Source organism: Littorina saxatilis, linkage group LG16, assembly GCF_037325665.1.
Source record: "Littorina saxatilis isolate snail1 linkage group LG16, US_GU_Lsax_2.0, whole genome shotgun sequence".
Classification (NCBI taxonomy): domain Eukaryota; kingdom Metazoa; phylum Mollusca; class Gastropoda; order Littorinimorpha; family Littorinidae; genus Littorina; species Littorina saxatilis.
In genome coordinates this window covers 50897185-50916950 of record NC_090260.1, presented here as the reverse complement: position 1 = coordinate 50916950, position 19766 = coordinate 50897185, and the positions used below count along the sequence as shown (strand labels likewise).

Below are 19766 nucleotides of genomic sequence, written 5' to 3'. Positions count from 1 at the left end.
ATAAACGTGCGTGCGTGCGCTTCACCGATATGATAGTTGATACAGCTATGCACAAGTACCTGGCAACCAACTGTGTGTAGGTAGCTGTATCCATGGCATGGTCCCCGCCCTCATTCCGTTCCAAGCTCGCCCTCCACCACGCGTCGAGCCTTGTCTGGTCAGCCATGTCGTCCTCACAAAGACATACGTGGCTGACATTCCGACCTGACTCGACGCTGAGGCCTTCCTGCAACTCCTGTAACTGAGGTCAACACACACGGACTGTAAACAATGCGGGAAATGGCACAAGGGATGGTTTAATACACGATGCACACAAAGACAGTGTAACATTAGGCCTACCTGAGTTGGAAATCTCTTCATTCCTGCTTTAGTGTTTACCAGCCTAAAAGACAACTTTCTGGACAAAAGCAAACCATCTTTTCGGAAAATAGTTTCCCGTTTGTGGTGACGCGCATTAGGCTACATTGAGTACAAGTGACGTCGTTTTCGCGACAAAAAAAATGACGTCTACTATTCCAGGGCACTGTTCTTAGAGCTCCAGTGAAAAATAAAAAGCAAATGCTCATTTGACTCGCCTTCGTCTTGTCCCACAACAATGTAACCACCCCCCCCCCCCCCCCCCCCCCCCACCTTTTAGAACCCCCCCCCCTCTTCCATGGAAGACTCCCGCCACCACCCCTCCCACAAGAGTCCCTCCCTTCTTATACAACCACCCCCTTTATGCCCGACCTCCCCCAATAAGACCCTTTTTGTTTTAAAAGATTGTTTGTTCATAACCTCTGTGAGCTAACCCACATTTAAGACTTTACCCCAATAAAAAACAAAACAATATAAAATTCCTCTTTCACTTTCAGCTTCATAAATTAAATGTTCAAGAGAAACGTTGGCATCAGAATAATCGACAAAAACTTGATCAAAAGTGTGACCTGTAATATTCCAGATATGTTCAGTGGTGATCATCTTGTCCAGCAAACATGTCCATGCTATTACTGTGAACATTTACGAAACAAGCTACATTTTGGTCATGTCTGCTGATTAATAACACCTACAATTGTGGGAAATGTGGAGGCTTTGTTTCCAAAATATCTGAAACAAAACTCAACTTAAAATGTTGAAGAGCATGACCCCGCTGTGACCCCAACATTTTACGAAGGTCAATCGAATCGGGGTCAAATCGGAAGATTATCACATACCAGAAGTCTGAAAATGTTTAAAGGTCTAGCTTCAAAATCATCCCAGATAATCTTAACGTTAATTTTTTTGATCGGACATACGGACGGACACTGCACACAGTGTGTGGACTAAGAGCATAGCGCTATGAACTAGCCCTTACTTTACGTTGGTGAACAAAGCTGTCTGTCAATCTCTCTCTCTCTCTCTCTCTCTCTCTCTCTCTCTCTCTCTCTCTCTCTCTCTCTCTCTCTCTCTCTCTCTCTCTCTCTCTCTCTCTCTCTCTCTCTCTCTCTCTCTCTCTCTCTCTCTCTCTCTCTCTCTCTCTCTCTCTCTCTCTACTTCTCTCCTGCGTGCGTCTGTTTTTGCGTGTGTGAGCGAGTGTAGGTCAAGGGTTAACTTACATCGCTCATGTTTTCCAGCACCTCCTCCAGACAGCGTCTCGTTGTGTCGGGCAGGACAATGGCCTGGTGGAGGGCTGGTTGTGTGACCAGGTCACCCAGAACAGAGCGCCTCACAACATCTCTGGCTTGCTTCAGGTACGCAGCGGCCTTCTTTAGTTCTTCTTGAACTGCAAGGGGGTCGTCTTCTGTCTGAGGTATGATTGCCGCCATCATTATCCCACGCTCGCGATGTATGACGAGGAGGTCAACAAAGTCCTCCTTCAGGTTCAACGGCTCTGCTTTGACGCTGTTCGTGTTCCTGGCGGCTGCACCAGTATAGATGCTTTGGGTATCAGCACCATATACACCAAATTTAGCTTGAGTCAAAATTACCATAATTTCTTTTTCCCTCGCGGCTTTGTCCTTTATCTGATTCATGCAGTGGTGGACATTTTTCAGCACTCTGTCTATGTGGACAGTGTCCCTGACCTCTATACTCTCATCTATGTCTATTTGTTGCTGTGTTTTCAGTACCTGGATTCTCTCACTTTCTCCGGTATATGCCATTCTCTCATGCACAGTGTCCATGTGAGCCGGGGGGATTATGTATGATTCGCTCTCAAGGTGAGGGAACCAGGCGTTGAGAAACTCTCTCTGGAATCAAAGACATGATGATGTACTGTCTGCTCACTTCTAGTATCATTCACAACCTACGTCAACTATGAAGACAGTGAAAATACAGACACCAAATAGGGACTTATGTCTGATTGGTGGTTCACACAATATTTGCCTACAACACAGCAGATAAGTGTTTGAAAATAAGTAGCTCTATGATGTAAATTCAAAATGAAAAACAAAAACAAAGAAAACAACAACAACAACAACAACAACAACAACAACAACACCAGCAACAACAACAACAACAACAACAACAACAACAACAACAACAACAACAACAACAACAACAACAACAACAACAACAACACAAAAAGAGTAAAACTAATGATAATTCACCTTATTCATTCTAAACATAACTTCAAGTCTTACAATATGAGATTTCGCTGTGGTTTTTTTTCTGAGATGAATTTACCTCATGGTCTGACAACCTTAACACTTGGTCCTCTGATTCCTGTGATCTTGCCATCAAGGGCGGGGCAGGAGAGGCAGCCTGGTTCCCCGGTGACCCAGAGGTACTGCACGGCGGAGCACATTCCACAGCCGGTCCCTGTGTGATGTGCATGATATAACCGTCACTTCTGTCATAGCACTGTTCATATATGTAATGATCATGATATTACCGTCATTTTTGTCATAGCACTGTTCATATATGTACTATGCATGATATTACCGTCACTTCTGTCATAGCGATGTTCATATGTGTGGTTTCCATGCTACTACCGTCACTTTTGTCATAGCACTGTTCATATATGTAATGATCATGATATTACTGTCATTTCTGTCATAGCACTGTTCATGTATGTAATGATCATGATATTACTGTCACTTCTGTCATAGCGATGTTCATATGTGTGGTTTCCATGCTATTACAGTCACTTCTGTCATAGCGATGTTCATATGTGTGGTGTGCATGATATTACAGTCACTTGTGTCATAGCGCTGTTCATAATTATGAGTTGTGTGCATGATATCACAGTCACTTCTGTCATAGCGTTGTTTTAGATAGTGTGACTCACCTTATTGTCATGCAATAGTATGTGAACGTGTTTCCTCACATGGTACTCAGAAAAAAATGTTCAAACATTATTTTATTTTCCTGTGCGTGTGTGGGCCAAAACGCCCATGTACACCCATGGTTTAGCACGAAGAGGATTGTATGTGCTTGACCCTATGTTCCGTCGGCCATATAATTATACTCTACTCTGTGTCGTGGGATGCATGCTGGGTATTTTCATGTTTCTATAATTCACTGACATGGATTTCAGGATCTTTACCATTTTTACCTGGTTTTGTGCCACAAAATGGGGGGTGGGGGGAGAGATCGGAACATATCTTCTCTTTGGCAAGCAGGTCCCAAACACTCAACCATCAAGTTGGCTGTTGCGATCGTCATCAGTGAGGAATGTTCAGTCTATTTGCATGTATCGACCCCCAACACATTGACAAATTAGATCGGCCGTGTGGGAGCTGAGGGGGAGGGGAGGGGGAGGGGAGGGGAGACAGAGATAGACAGACAGAGATAGACAGACAGAGATAGACAGACAGAGATAGACAGACAGAGATAGACAGACAGAGATAGACAGAGATAGACAGACAGAGATAGACAGACAGAGATAGACAGACACAGATAGACAGACAGAGATGGGTTGGTTGGCTGGTTATTGTTTGTTGTTTAATGTGCCTACAACCTGTGGCGATAAAATTGTAGACGGTTCTAAAAACCGCATGTCTTGTAACACTTCTTGTCAAATCTTGTTCAAAGCCTTAAATTAATCTCCTGTAAACATGAAAACCTGTGAAAGTATTCATTCTTATTCTTTCTTTCCCATTTGACAAAGTACTTTTGGGGGCTTACTGATTTGTCTATTTAGTGTAAGGGAAGGAACTGTGCTTGTTCTTGAATAATGGAATGTCAGGATTACTTTCCCTTTGATTGTCAGGAAGTCAGGAATCAGTGTTTTAGAACTCTCAGGAATGTTGTGTCTTAGTAAATTTAGAAAGGAATTAGTGACAAAAGATTATTTAAAGTATGTGAATGTTTTTTTTAATGAGTTTTTAGGCTTAGCTGTTTTATTTTTAAAGTAGTCAGTTATAATTATTAACAGCACTTTTTGGTTTCATAAGTACTTGTTTATTGGCAACATAAGATAGTCATAGAATGCAAAGAACCATGTGGTCATCTTGAATAATGGAGAAGATTATTCATTGAAAGAAACTGAAGTGACATGATGAAATAGGTATTGTATTATGAACATATAGTTGTACAAAATGTATTTTCAGAATTAGATGATAACAAATATAGTTTTTGTATTTGTTTTAGACTTTGGTTTGAAGATTAACATTTTTGCATTTTAGAAGTAAACCGAAGATCTCTTTTCATTGTGTAATGTCAGTGAATAAAATGTGGAACACCAAACATACTTTTCTGTTGCATTGTGTGGATCGTGAAAATAGTTAAACGTAAAAGGTTACCTCACCCATACCCTCGGACACATTTGCTGACACATTTACTTTGAGTCTTAGCAGGTTTACAAACAATTGGAGAGAGAGACGTCTGAAGACTGAAGCCTTGGGCATGGGCCCTTTTCATGGAGATGAGCACATGTCTACACTGTTCAGTGTCCCCTGTTGTGAGAATGTACGTGCTGTATGTCTACACTGTTCAGTGTCCCCTGTTGTCGTGAGAATGTACGTGCTGTATGTCTACACTGTTCAGTGTCCCCTGTTGTCGTGAGAATGTACGTGCTGTATGTCTACACTGTTCAGTGTCCCCTGTTGTCGTGAGAATGTACGTGCTGTATGTCTACACTGTTCAGTGTCCCCTGTTGTCGTGAGAATGTACGTGCTGTATGTCTACACTGTTCAGTGTCCCCTGTTGTCGTGAGAATGTACGCGCTGTATGTCTACACTGTTCAGTGTCCCCTGTTGTCGTGAAAATGTACGTGCTCTATGTCTACACTGTTCAGTGACCTCTGTTGTCGTGATAATGTACGTGCTATATGTCTACACTGTTCAGTGTACCCTGTTGTCGTGAGAATGTTCGTGCTGTATGTCTACACTGTTCAGTGTCCCCTGTTGTCGTGAGAATGTACGTGCTGTATGTCTACACTGTTCAGTGTCCCCTGTTGTCGTGAGAATGTACGTGCTGTATGTCTACACTGTTCATTGTCCCCTGTTGTCGCGAAAATGTACGTGCTCTATGTCTACACTGTTCAGTGTCCCCTGTTGTCGTGAGAATGTACGTGCTCTATGTCTACACTGTTCAGTGTCCCCTGTTGTGGTGAGAATGTACGTGATGTATGTCTACACTGTTCAGTGTCCCCTGTTGTCGTGAAAATGTACGTGATGTATGTCTACACTGTTCAGTGTCCCCTGTTGTCGTGAGAATGTACATGCTGTATGTCTACACTGTTCAGTGTCCTCTGTTGTCGTGAGAATGTACGTGATGTATGTCTACACTGTTCAGTGTCCTCTGTTGTCGTGAGAATGTACGTGATGTATGTCTACACTGTTCAGTGTCCTCTGTTGTGGTGAGAATGTACGTGATGTATGTCTACACTGTTCAGTGTCCCCTGTTGTCGTGAGAATGTACGTGATGTATGTCTACACTGTTCAGTGTCCTCTGTTGTCGTGAGAATGTACGTGATGTATGTCTACACTGTTCAGTGTCCTCTGTTGTCGTGAGAATGTACGTGTTGTATGTCTACACTGTTCATTGTCCTCTGTTGTCGTGAGAATGTACGTGTTGTATGTCTACACTGTTCAATGTCCTCTGTTGTCGTGAGAATGTACGTGCTGTATGTCTACACTGTTCAGTGTCCCCTGTTGTCGTGAGAATGTACGTGCTGTATGTCTACACTGTTCAGTGTCCCCTGTTGTCGTGAGAATGTACGTGCTGTATGTCTACACTGTTCAGTGTCCCCTGTTGTCGTGAGAATGTACGTGCTGTATGTCTGCACTGTTCAGTGTCCCCTGTTGTCGTGAGAATGTACGTGCTGTATGTCTACACTGTTCAGTGTCCCCTGTTGTCGTGAGAATGTACGTGCTGTATGTCTGCACTGTTCAGTGTCCCCTGTTGTCGTGAGAATGTACGTGCTGTATGTCTACACTGTTCAGTGTCCCCTGTTGTCGTGAGAATGTACGTGCTGTATGTCTACACTGTTCAGTGTCCTCTGTTGTCGTGAGAATGTACGTGCTGTATGTCTACACTGTTCAGTGTCCCCTGTTGTCGTGAGAATGTACGTGCTGTATGTCTACACTGTTCAGTGTCCTCTGTTGTAGTGAGAATGTACGTGCTGTATGTCTACACTGTTCAGTGTCCCCTGTTGTCGTGAGAATGTACGTGCCCTATGTCTACATTGTTCAGTGTCCCCTGTTGTCGTGAGAATGTACGTGCTCTATGTCTACACTGTTCAGTGTCCCCTGTTGTCGTGAGAATGTACGTGCTCTATGTCTACATTGTTCAGTGTACTCACACAGCAAACAGACCGGCCTCATAGTCATTTCTACAACCGAGAGATCATGAAAGAAGAAATCTCTCCAGAAAATCAAAACATATTATGCTGACATAAGCACTTTCTGTTTTGTTGAACATAGAGAGCGAAAGAAACGGGTGCCTAGTTGTGGTAAGAACTGGAGCCTTATTGAAATAAGTTGTACAAAATTATGCAATAATGACACTAAAACCGATAGAATAAAACTGATCAGTTCGGTCTATGTAAACTACAACACATACGTCCAAATTGCATTGCATTCAGTATCATTTGCATTTTTGTGTTGGTCCTCAGGGAGAATAGTTATCGCCTTTTGTTACATTATTATCAACCGCGGCCTTACATTTTTATCAACCACGGCCTTCGGCCTTAGTCGATAAAGATGAAACAAAAGACGATATGGTCCCCTCGGACCAACACAAAAGCTGGTCTGCCAACAAGCCACCAAACATCTTATAATGGACAACACAATGCTGGGGACAATACAATGCTATGGGCAACACAATGTTATGGACAATACAATGCTATGGGCAACACAATGTTATGGACAATACAATGCTATGGACAACACAATGTTATGGACAATACAATGCTATGGACAACACAATGTTATGGACAATACAATGCTATGGACAACACAATGTTATGGACAACACAATGTTATGGACAATACAATGCTATGGACAACACAATGTTATGGACAATACAAATGACAGTTATGGACAATACAATGCTATGGACAACACAATGTTATGGACAACACAATGTTATGGACAATACAATGCTATGGACAACACAATGTTATGGACAATACAATGCTATGGACAATACAATGCTATGGACAACACAATGTTATGGACAATACAATGCTATAGACAACAAAATGTTATGGACAATACAATGTTATGGGCAACACAATGTTATGGACAATACACTGCTGGGGACAATACAATGCTATGGGCAACACAATGTTATGGGACAACACAATGTTATGGGCAACACAATGTTATGGGACAACACAATGTTATGGACACTACAATGATATGGGCAACACAATGTTATGGACAATACAATGCTAAAGACAACACAATGTTATGGACAACACAATGTCATGGGCAACACAATGTTATGGACAACACAATGCTGGGGACAATACAATGCTATGGGCAACACAATGTTATGGACAATACAATGCTATGGGCAACACAATGCTATGGGCAACACAATGTTATGGACAACACAATGCTATGGGCAACACAATGTTATGGACAATACAATGCTATAGACAACACAATGTTATGGACAATACAATGTTATGGGCAACACAATGTTATGGACAATACAATGCTATGGGCAACACAATGTTATGGACAATACAATGCTATGGGCAACACAATGTTATGGACAATACAATGCTATAGACAACGCAATGTTATGGACAATACAATGTTATGGGCAACACAATGTTATGGACAATATAATGCTATGGGCAACACAATGTTATGGACAATACAATGCTATGGGCAACACAATGTTATGGACAATACAATGTTATGGGCAACACAATGTTATGGACAATACAATGTTATAGACAATACAATGTTATGGGCAACACAATGTTAAGGACAATACAATGTTATAGACAATACAATGTTATGGGCAACACAATGATATGGGCAACACAATGTTATGGACAACACACGGCTATGGACAACACAATGAAATGGACAATACACTGCTATGGGCAACACAATGTTATGGGCAACACAATGTTATGGACATCACAATGCTATGGACAACACACGGCTATGGACAATACAATGCTATGGGCAATACAATGCTATGGACAATACAATGCTATGGGCAACACAATGTTATGGACAATACAATGCTATGGGCAACACAATGTTATGGACAATACAATGCTATGGGCAACACAATGTTATGGACAATACAATGCTATGGGCAACACAATGTTATGGACAATACAATGCTATGGGCAACACAATGTTATGGACAATACCATTAATGCTATGGGCAACACAATGTTGTGGACAATACAATGTTATGGACAACACAATGTTATGGACAATACAATGTTATGGGCAACACAATGTTATGGACAATACAATGCTATGGGCAACACAATGTTATGGACAATACGATGCTATAGACAACACAATGTTATGGACAATACAATGCTATGGGCAACACAATGTTATGGACAACACAATGTTATGGACAATACAATGCTATGGACAACACAATGTTATGGACAACACAATGTTATGGACAATACAATGCTATGGACAACACAATGTTATGGACAACACAATGTTATGGACAACACAATGCTATGGACAACACAATGTTATGGACAACACAATGTTATGGACAATACAAATGACAGTTATGGACAATACAATGCTATGGACAATACAATGCTATGGACAACACAATGTTATGGACAACACAATGCTATGGACAACACAATGTTATGGACAATACAATGTTATGGACAATACAATGTTATGGACAACACAATGTTATGGGCAACACAATGTTATGGGCAATACGATGACATGGGCAACACAATGTTATGGACAATACAATGCTATGGACAACACAATGTTATGGACAACACAATGTTATGGGCAACACAATGTTATGTGCAATACGATGATATGGGCAATACAATGTTATGGACAATACAATGTTATGGGCAACACAATGTTATGGACAATACAATGTTATGGGCAACACAATGTTATGGGCAATACGATGATATGGGCAACACAATGTTATGGACAATACAATGTTATGGGCAACACAATGTTATGGGCAATACGATGATATGGGCAACACAATGTTATGGACAATACAATGTTATGGGCAACACAATGTTATGGGCAATACGATGATATGGGCAATACAATGTTATGGACAATACAACGCTATGGGCAACACAATGTTATGGACAATACAATGTTATGGGCAACCCAATGTTATGGGCAATACGATGATATGGGCAACACAATGTTATAGACAATACAATGTTATGGGCAACACAATGTTAAGGACAATACAATGTTATAGACAATACAATGTTATGGACAATACAATGCTATGGGCAACACAATGTTATGGACAATACAATGTTATGGGCAACACAATGTTATGGACAATACAATGCTATGGACAATACAATGTTATGGACAATACAATGCTATGGGCAACACAATGTTATGGACAATACAATGCTATAGACAACACAATGTTATGGACAATACAATGCTATGGACAATACAATGCTATAGACAACACAATGCTATGGACAATACAATGCTATGGACAACACAATGCTATGGGCAATACAATGTTATGGACAATACAATGCTATGGACAACACAATGCTATGGGCAACACAATGTTATGGGCAACACAATGCTATGGACAACACAATGCTGGGGACAATACAATGCTATGGACAACACAATGTTATGGACAATACAATGCTATAGACAACACAATGTTATGGACAATATAATGACAGTTATGGACAATACAATGTTATGGACAATACAATGCTATAGACAACACAATGTTATGGACAATATAATGACAGTTATGGACAATACAATGTTATGGACAATACAATGCCACCGATAATACAATACTATGGGTAATACAATGCAATGGACAACACATGAATGCAATGGACAATACAAAAAATGGATAATACAATATAACTTGGACAGTGCAATATAATTTTTACAATTCAATATAATTTGGACAGTACAGTGCAATGCCATGCACAACAAGTCAGTATGCAAATGACACCACGACCGACAAAACAAAACAATTGGAAACATTATGGACAATACAAGACGGTGACAGCGGCCTACCTGTCGTGATGTCTTCGGAATGGCTCCGCTACCTCCCTGCTGGCTCGCCATTGTTCTCGCCCTGTCTCACCTGAAACATCCACACCACATTACAACGAGCAGGGCTCCCCATTGTTATCGACCTGTCTCACCTGAAACATCCACACCACATTACAACGAGCAGGGCTCCCCATTGTTCTCGCCCTGTCTCACCTGAAACATCCACACCACATTACAACGAGCAGGGCTCCCCATTGTTCTCGCCCTGTCTCACCTGAAACATCCACACCACATTACAACGAGCAGGGCTCCCCATTGTTCTCGCCCTGTCTCACCTGAAACATCCACACCACATTACAACGAGCAGGGCTCCCCATTGTTCTCGCCCTCCCTCACCTGAAACATCCACACCACATTACAACGAGCAGGGCTCGCCATTGTTATCGCCCTGTCTCACCTGAAACATCCACACCACATTACAGCGAGCAGGGCTCGCCATTGTTCTCGCCCTGTCTCACCTGAAACATCCACACAACATTACAACGAGCAGAGCTCGCCATTGTTCTCGCCCTGTCTCACCTTAAACATCCTGTCACGGAGTGGTTTGCATGTGAATTTATTATGCGTGTTCTGCCCTTTTGCACTGTCTCTACCCTTTCACACCAAACACTTCAAAAACAGAATTTGGGAGGATGCAGGCTCATTATTTCCTCAACCAAAACAACATACTTCTTCACTTTAAATACATCAATACGAACAACTTTTCAACACACAGTTCGCACAATCTTCCAGCTTTCACTCAAGGCATGTAAATACATATTATAACAATACTTTCTCAAATATAGATTAACGCACACAAGAAGGTACCAACAGACACTCACGAGTTCGTATCACGGCTCACTGCATGTCGCCAGTTCACTTACTTGTCTCGCTGAATCTTCGTAGAATAATGAATTCAGATGCCAACACACAGAGATGCTAACACACACCTTTCACTGAAGATGCCAACACACACCTTTCACTGAAGATGCCAACCCACACCTTTCACTGAAGATGCCAACACACCTCTCACTGAAGATGCCAACACACACCTTCCAGGTTTCTCTCTGAGAAACCCTTCCGCCCGTAGCGGAAACAACCGTCGTCAGCTACGACCGGTATCGATGAAGACTCCACTCGTCTAGTCATCTGCGCCGAGGTGGTCCCTTGCTTCCACCGTCGTCTAGCGCTTCTCTCGTGTAAGGTCCCTCCCTTATACGCCATGGAAATCCCTCATGGAAACTCCTTAAGAGACCCGTCTCTTGAAAGAGTACTTGTTCCCAGAACAAGTCTGACACACGCTGAACAACCTTCCCGGTTGGAAATCTCACACGCTGTGACGTTATTTACCTCAGACCAGCTACATGTCTCAAACACAACTCACATCAAGCTAAGCCAGTTTTGCGTGCAACACCCGAAACACGTGAATAACGCTAGTCCGGTCAGCTACCCTCGCCTGTACAACATTTAGGGAGGTTAAAAACACGACGTGGTTTCACCTCACAAATATGCTACTCACATCTTTGTGACATCCCCCTTCCCGGGGAAAAAAGAAAATTCTTGAGTTTTCTTTTGATCAAAACAACCTTCTTTTTCCACACATCCCATAAACCTGTGGTATGCTCTGATCTACGAATGACCTGGACAAAATGTCTGTCAACGTATTCCTGTCTCATGCTATTGGATGAACCTCGAATCCTAATTCTTGCCGTTAAAGACACCACCGCATCACATGTTTTGAAAATGTCAACCATCTTTCCAAACACCTGTTCCATATCATCCTTTTGACTATCTATCAAACCAGGATCAACAACAATATCTCCGCTTGTCTCTTCCTTCCCCTTAGGCAATGTAGGTAACGGCAACGTTTTCCTCTCCTCAGTCAGAGGTAACACTGCAACATTTGCCTCTCCACCTTCACTTGGGAAAACATCATGACTGCCCCAGTCAGACCTCAGTGAAATGCTTTCGCGATATCCACTACTTACTTCCTCAACATCAACAACTTTCTCTGCAAAAACTGCATACTTCTCATCCTCACGTGACAAACTCAACACCTCTTTCAATGTCTCATCTTCTCTCTGCAAACTTATCAGATCCTCCACATCAACTGACAAATTAGGAGTAACCACATTTTCCAATGGCACCGGGGAATCCTCCAGTTTCTTTTTGGCTTTTGCCCTGCTCGTAGCACACGCAACCTTCTCAAGTACCCCCTCTCCAGCTCTAGGGGTCTACGTAATTGTATAGTTTCGTACGTAGAGAGGGCCTTAGTTTCTGTTTGCTTCCTTTTCTGTGTAATTATTAACTATCTTTCTATCTAAATTCTAGCTCCCTGTCCTATAAGTTTTTTTTCAAAACTATTTTTCTTAGATTCTATCTTGGATTGATTGTTGTGTATGATTGTTGTCGTTGAGGTGCATGCTTATTTTAAATAAAATAGTATAGGGTGTGCCATTTTTTTGTGTGTATAAATTCTGAAATTTTGAATTTTTTTGTGTGGTTTGTTTGGACTCTTATTTTGTTGTTGTTGTGTACTTTGCTTTGATAAAAAGTGTTTTTGTTTATTATTGTTGTTGTTGTTCCTATTTGTAGTTGGACTAGTAATAGGGTGATTATCTCCCCTATACTAGTAGTTGATATTTAGTTGTTGGATGAGCGGACAGTTCCGGGTCAGCCGGGGTCGATATTCATTGAAAAAGAAAGGGTGTTATATCGACGAATGACAAGGAAAGATGGAAATATCGTTGATCAGATTGTGGTCCCGGTACCTTTGAGGAAAGAAGTTCTAGGTATTGCACACGACGGATTGTTGGCAGGTCATGGGGGCATCCAGACGACAATAGACAGGATACATTCTAACTTTTTCTGGAAAGGGTTGTACAAGGATGTGCGTGATTATTGTCACTCTTGCGATATTTGCCAACGTTCTGTTGCGAAGGTAAGAGTTCCGAACGTACCACTGGACTTTATGCCCAGAATTACAGAACCTTTCAAAAGGGTGGCTATTGATCTGGTGGGACCTCTTAGTCCGCCGTCAGAGGAAGGACACAGATACATCCCGTCGGGGTCACCACTGTCACGAAGTGGTTTGCATGTGAATTTATTATGCGTGTTCTGCCCTTTTGCACTGTCTCTACCCTTTCACACCAAACACTTCAAAAACAGAATTTGGGAGGATGCAGGCTCATTATTTCCTCAACCAAAACAACATACTTCTTCACTTTAAATACATCAATACGAACAACTTTTCAACACACAGTTCGCACAATCTTCCAGCTTTCACTCAAGGCATGTAAATACATATTATAACAATACCTTCTCAAATATAGATTAACGCACACAAGAAGGTACCAACAGACACTCACGAGTTCGTATCACGGCTCACTGCATGTCGCCAGTTCACTTACTTGTCTCGCTGAATCCTCGTAGAATAATGAATTCAGATGCCAACACACAGAGATGCTAACACACACCTTTCGCTGAAGATGCCGACACACACCTTTCACTGAAGATGCCAACACACACCTTTCACTGAAGATGCCAACACACCTCTCACTGAAGATGCCAACACACACCTTCCAGGTTTCTCCCCGAGAAACCCTTCCGCCCGTAGCGGAAACAACCGTCGTCAGCTACGACCGGTATCGATGAAGACTCCACTCGTCTAGTCATCTGCGCCGAGGTGGTCCCTTGCTTCCACCGTCGTCTAGCGCTTCTCTCGTGTAAGGTCCCTCCCTTATACGCCATGGAAATCCCTCATGGAAACTCCTTAAGAGACCCGTCTCTTGAAAGAGTACTTGTTCCCAGAACAAGTCTGACACACGCTGAACAACCTTCCCGGTTGGAAATCTCACACGCTGTGACGTTATTTACCTCAGACCAGCTACATGTCTCAAACACAGCTCACATCAAGCTAAGCCAGTTTTGCGTGCAACACCCGAAACACGTGAATAACGCCAGTCCGGTCAGCTACCATCGCCTGTACAACATTTAGGGAGGTTAAAACCACGACGTTGTTTCACCTCACAAATATGCTACTCACATCTTTGTGACACATCCACACCACATTACAACGAGCAGGGCTCGCCATTGTTCTCGCCCTGTCTCACCTGAAACATCCACACCACATTACAACGAGCAGGGCTCCCCATTGTTCTCGCCCTGTCTCACCTGAAACATCCACACCACATTACAACGAGCAGGGCTCCCCATTGTTCTCGCCCTGTCTCACCTGAAACATCCACACCACATTACAACGAGCAGGGCTCCCCATTGTTCTCGCCCTGTCTCACCTGAAACATCCACACCACATTACAACGAGCAGGGCTCCCCATTGTTCTCGCCCTGTCTCACCTGAAACATCCACACCACGTTACAACGAGCAGGGCTCCCCAAAGTGCGCGTCCCTGCGTCCTAAACGCACTAGAAGCCGAAATCGCGTACTAGAAATTAATGGAGGGGGTCCCGGGACGCATTCGACCTATAAAGAGCGGGCCCCGGGACGCACTAAATTTCCGTTCTCGTGCGTCCCGTATACTCTTTTCAAACTGTAGTCGTCAGCTAAGTCAAAATGCAAGCACAAATTATGCCAATTTCACGCGGGAACAAAGTGTGCGTGCGTGTTGCATTTCAAAAGGCCTCGAATATTCTGGTAATACAAAACCCACTTCATATCACATTATTCGCGATCACAATGCGTTATATGTACATAGGGTTTTGGGGGACCCGGTATTCTTGGGACCCTCTAAAACTCCGCTTAGGGGGTCCAATGACCCTCTAAACATTAAAAGTGGGGGTTCCGGGACCCTCTCAACATTACAAGTGGGGGTCCCGGGACCCTCTAAACATTACAAGTGGGGGTCCAAGGACCCTCTCAACATTACAAGTGGGGGTCCCGGGACCCTCTAAACATTAAAAGTGGGGGTTCCGGGACCCTCTCAACATTAGAAGTGGGGGTCCAATGACCCTCTCAACATTACAAGTGGGGGTCCAATGACCCTCTCAACATTACAAGTGGGGGTCCAATGACCCTCTCAACATTACAAGTGTGGGTCCCGGGACCCTCTAAACATTACAAGTGGGGGTCCCGGGCCCCTGTATGACGGGCGACCGTGGGGAGCCCTGACGAGTGAAGGTTGTCTGCCAGTGACGTCCATTCAGCAGCAGTTCGTGCAACTGTTCGTCCCAAAGGGGACTAAACTTACAAATAATCACAAATGATTCAAAAACTAATCTGACAAAATCGTGGGGGGGGGGGGGGGGGGCACGATGAAGATTGAAGCTCTGTGAGAGTTTCTTGCAGGGTAATATAACGCCTAATCAACGGTTGTGTACTCTGGCTTGTTGGTCTAAAATCAGTATGTACAAAGATTAATAATCTTTAACCAAAAAACCCCAAAGAAACTGGATTGTTGACGATGAGTACATGCGAATGCGTTCTCTGTGCCGTGTGGTACTTGAGTATCCACACCCCCATATAAATGCTAATCATTCTGTGTTGTGTTGGTAATGTCATCGCGAATTGTCATGACTTTATTCAGGGGATATCTGGGTCGTACTCGAAAACACGGTGAAGGTTAAATGAGTCAAATCCACTTACAGGGACTTACCGCTGAACAAAGCAATCCACAGTTATCCCCCCAACTCGTTAGCTCCAAACAGTGTTTCTTTCTCACAACTCGTTAGCTTCAGTCAGTGTTTCTTTCTCACAACTCGTTAGCTTCAGTCAGTGTTTCTTTCTCACAACTCGTTAGCTTCAGTCAGTGTTTCTTTCTCACAACTCGTTAGCTTCAGTCAGTGTTTCTTTCTCACAACTAGTTTGCTGCAGTCATAGTTTCTTTCTCACAACTCGTTAGCTATAGTCAGTGTTTCAACAGGTCACAGCAGATAATACATCACACACAGACGTCCTGAAGCTGTTTCCTTAAAATCAGAGCAGTTCTAAACATGGCAGAAGTATGCTGAAATGAATCCCTGCACAGACAACTGCTGAAGTCAGTAGGCGAACACTACACTTAGTCCCACAGGGCGTAGACACGCATTTACATAATATAAACACTCTACACTACGTAGACAGATTTAAGACACGCAGACACATAATTATACACACTGCACACTGCCTGTACCAAATCTCTACTATGATATCCAATACTTTCACATGACACAGGGAAGCAACACGACCTCTCTGCAGTGACACGGGCAGAACGCTGACATTACACTTCTCCAAGCCAGGCCAGTACTTTGACATGACACAGGAAAGCAACACGACCTCTCTGACACGGGCAGAACGCTGACATTACACTTCTCCAAGCCAGGCCAGTACTTTGATATGACACAGGAAAGCAACACGACCTCTCTGTAGAGACACGGGCAGAACGCTGACATTACACTTCTCCAAGCCAGGCCAGTACTTTGATATGACACAGGAAAGCAACACGACCTCTCTATAGAGACACGGGCAGAACGCTGACAGTACACTTCTCCAAGCCAGGCCAGTACTTTGACATGACACAGGAAAGCAACACGACCTCTCTGTAGTGACACGGACAGAACGCTGACATTACACTTCTCCAAGCCAGGCCAGTACTTTGACATGACACAGGAAAGCAACACGACCTCTCTGTAGAGACACGGGCAGAACGCTGACATTACACTTCTCCAAGCCAGGCCAGTACTTTGACATGACACAGGAAAGCAACACGACCTCTCTGTAGTGACACGGGCAGAACGCTGACATTACACTTCTCCAAGCCAGGCCAGTACTTTGATATGACACAGGAAAGCAACACGACCTCTCTGTAGTGACACGGGCAGAATGCTGACATTACACTTCTCCAAGCCAGGCCAGTACTTTGATATGACACAGGAAAGCAACACGACCTCTCTGTAGTGACACGGGCAGAATGCTGACATTACACTTCTCCAAGCCAGGCCAGTACTGTGATATGACACAGGAAAGCAACACGACCTCTCTGTAGAGACACGGGCAGAACGCTGACATTACACTTCTCCAAGCCAGGCCAGTACTTTGATATGACACAGGAAAGCAACACGACCTCTCTGTAGAGACACGGGCAGAACGCTGACATTACACTTCTCCAAGCCAGGCCAGTACTTTGATATGACACAGGAAAGCAACACGACCTCTCTGTAGAGACACGGGCAGAACGCTGACAACAATGGCCCCACAACGAGGCGGCCTCAGTACCGATACCTGATACGTGCACAGTGTCATTGGCATTGCGTCGTCTGACACTTATAGACATCCGGGTCGCAAACTGAGTTGTGGGTTGGATTATTGGGGCGGGCGGGGGGGGGGGGGGTGGGAGTTTGGGGGAGGGGGGGGGGGATGGGGGGCACGATGAAGATTGAAGCTCTGTGAGAGTTTCTTGCAGGGTAAAATAACGCCTAATCAACAGTTGCGCACTCTGGCTTGTTGGTCTAAAATCAGTATGTACACAGATTAATAATCTTAAAGAAAATGCATTGTTGACGATGAGTACATGTGAATGCGTTCTTTGTGCCGTGTGGGACTTGAGTATCCACACCCCTATACACACGCTGATCATTCTGTGTTGTTGTGTTGGTAATGTCATCGAGAATTTTCATGACTTTGTCCAGGGGATATCAATACGCGGTCTGGTAACAACAACAATTACCTGAGACATATACAACATGAACAACTGAGTAACTTACAATAACCCAGATAGTAAATAAGTTCACACTGTTAAGGAAATTTTGATCCGAAAAGTGTGCCAGATGATCCAGCAGACTGCCTTAAAATGTCATGGAAAGTTTAAATCAAATTAAATGAATTAATATTAAATTTTGATTGGGTGTCCAAAATATGTCACAATCATTGCTAAGTTTATTTACACCAGTCTTAAGCAAAAATTCCAAAGGATTTAAAGATGCATAGATGTTTATTTGTCTCTGGGTCGTACTCGAAAACACAATAAAGGTTAAATGACTCAAATCCACTTACATACTCTTACCTGTGAACAAAGCAATCCAAAGTTATCCCCACAATTCGTTAGCTCCAAACAGTGTTTCTTTCTCACCACTCGTTAGCTTCAGTCAGTGTTTCTTTCTCAAAACTCGTTAGCTTCAGTCAGTGTTTCTTTCTCACAACTCGTTAGCTTCAGTCAGTGTTTCTTTCTCACAACTCGTTAGCTTCAGTCAGTGTTTCTTTCTCACGACTCGTTAGCTTCAGTCAGTGTTTCTTTCTCACGACTCGTTAGCTTCAGTCAGTGTTTCTTTCTCACAACTCGTCAGGACGTCAGGATCACACTTTAGACTGTCGTCAGGATCACACTTTAGACTGTCGTCAGGATCACACTTTAGACTGTCGTCAGGATCACACTTTAGACTGTCGTCAGGATCACACTTTAGACTGTCGTCAGGATCACACTTTAGACTGTCGTCAGGATCACACTTTAGACTGTCGGGCGAACACTACACTATTTCCCACAGGGCAAAGACACGCGGTTACATCTAAACACTACACACTGCCTGCAACACGTGTTGACGACTGGTTGGTAGAGACACAGACTGAGCTGTGACGACACTGGCCCTAACAAGACACAAGCTTCAGCACGGTCACGTGATAGGTAGACCCGGACCCTCGTGACGTTTCACACTACTGCATATCCGGGTCGCGATGTACTCATCGTCGGTTTTTATGGGGACAGAAAACAGCCGCGTACTTTTTGTAAACTGATACATCTAAAGGCACAGTAGGGAAAAAGACATTTGGGAGAAGTTTTCTAGGGTATTTTTCCATCGAGGAATGTCAAACAACATTTACTGTGGGGATTATATAACCTTAAAACGTTCCGTTAATGTGCTAGTTATTTACATAAATGAAAAAAAGAAACAACTGGTCTTCAATAAACTTTTCTGCCATATAGTCCCGATTCTATTCATCAGCTGATCTCATCAGTCCTGGTCAACATCCACGACGCGGGCAAACCCGTGCGCAACACAGCTGTAAAATAGCGAACACGTGCTATATTTACTGCTTCCAGAGGAGAAACATGATAGAGAAACGAAACAAAGACAGTGCAAGGAGAAAGTACAGTCTGCAAAGACTACCCAAACTCAGCGTGTAACACTCG

At 43.3% G+C, this 19766-nt stretch overlaps 1 protein-coding gene across 3 annotated transcripts in view; it reads right to left on the bottom strand.

Annotated features, from left to right (window-relative positions):
- LOC138951192 (uncharacterized) overlaps positions 1 to 19312 on the bottom strand; it is a 521013-nt gene extending 501701 nt beyond the window's left edge. The window contains exons 1-4 of one of the 3 annotated variants that reach the window (XM_070322838.1): positions 18645 to 19312; positions 16260 to 16623; positions 10630 to 10699; positions 2644 to 2820 (exon numbers count right to left, since the gene is read on the bottom strand). In XM_070322838.1, coding sequence (XP_070178939.1) covers positions 2644 to 2820; positions 10630 to 10680 — 228 coding nt within the window. In that variant the 5' untranslated portion in view covers positions 10681 to 10699; positions 16260 to 16623; positions 18645 to 19312. Of the gene's footprint in view, positions 1 to 2643; positions 2821 to 10629; positions 10700 to 16259; positions 16998 to 18644 lie in introns of those variants that run through there. The other 2 variants (XM_070322843.1, XM_070322840.1) reach the window with 2 other exon arrangements.
- Positions 19313 to 19766: the final 454 nt, after the last annotated feature.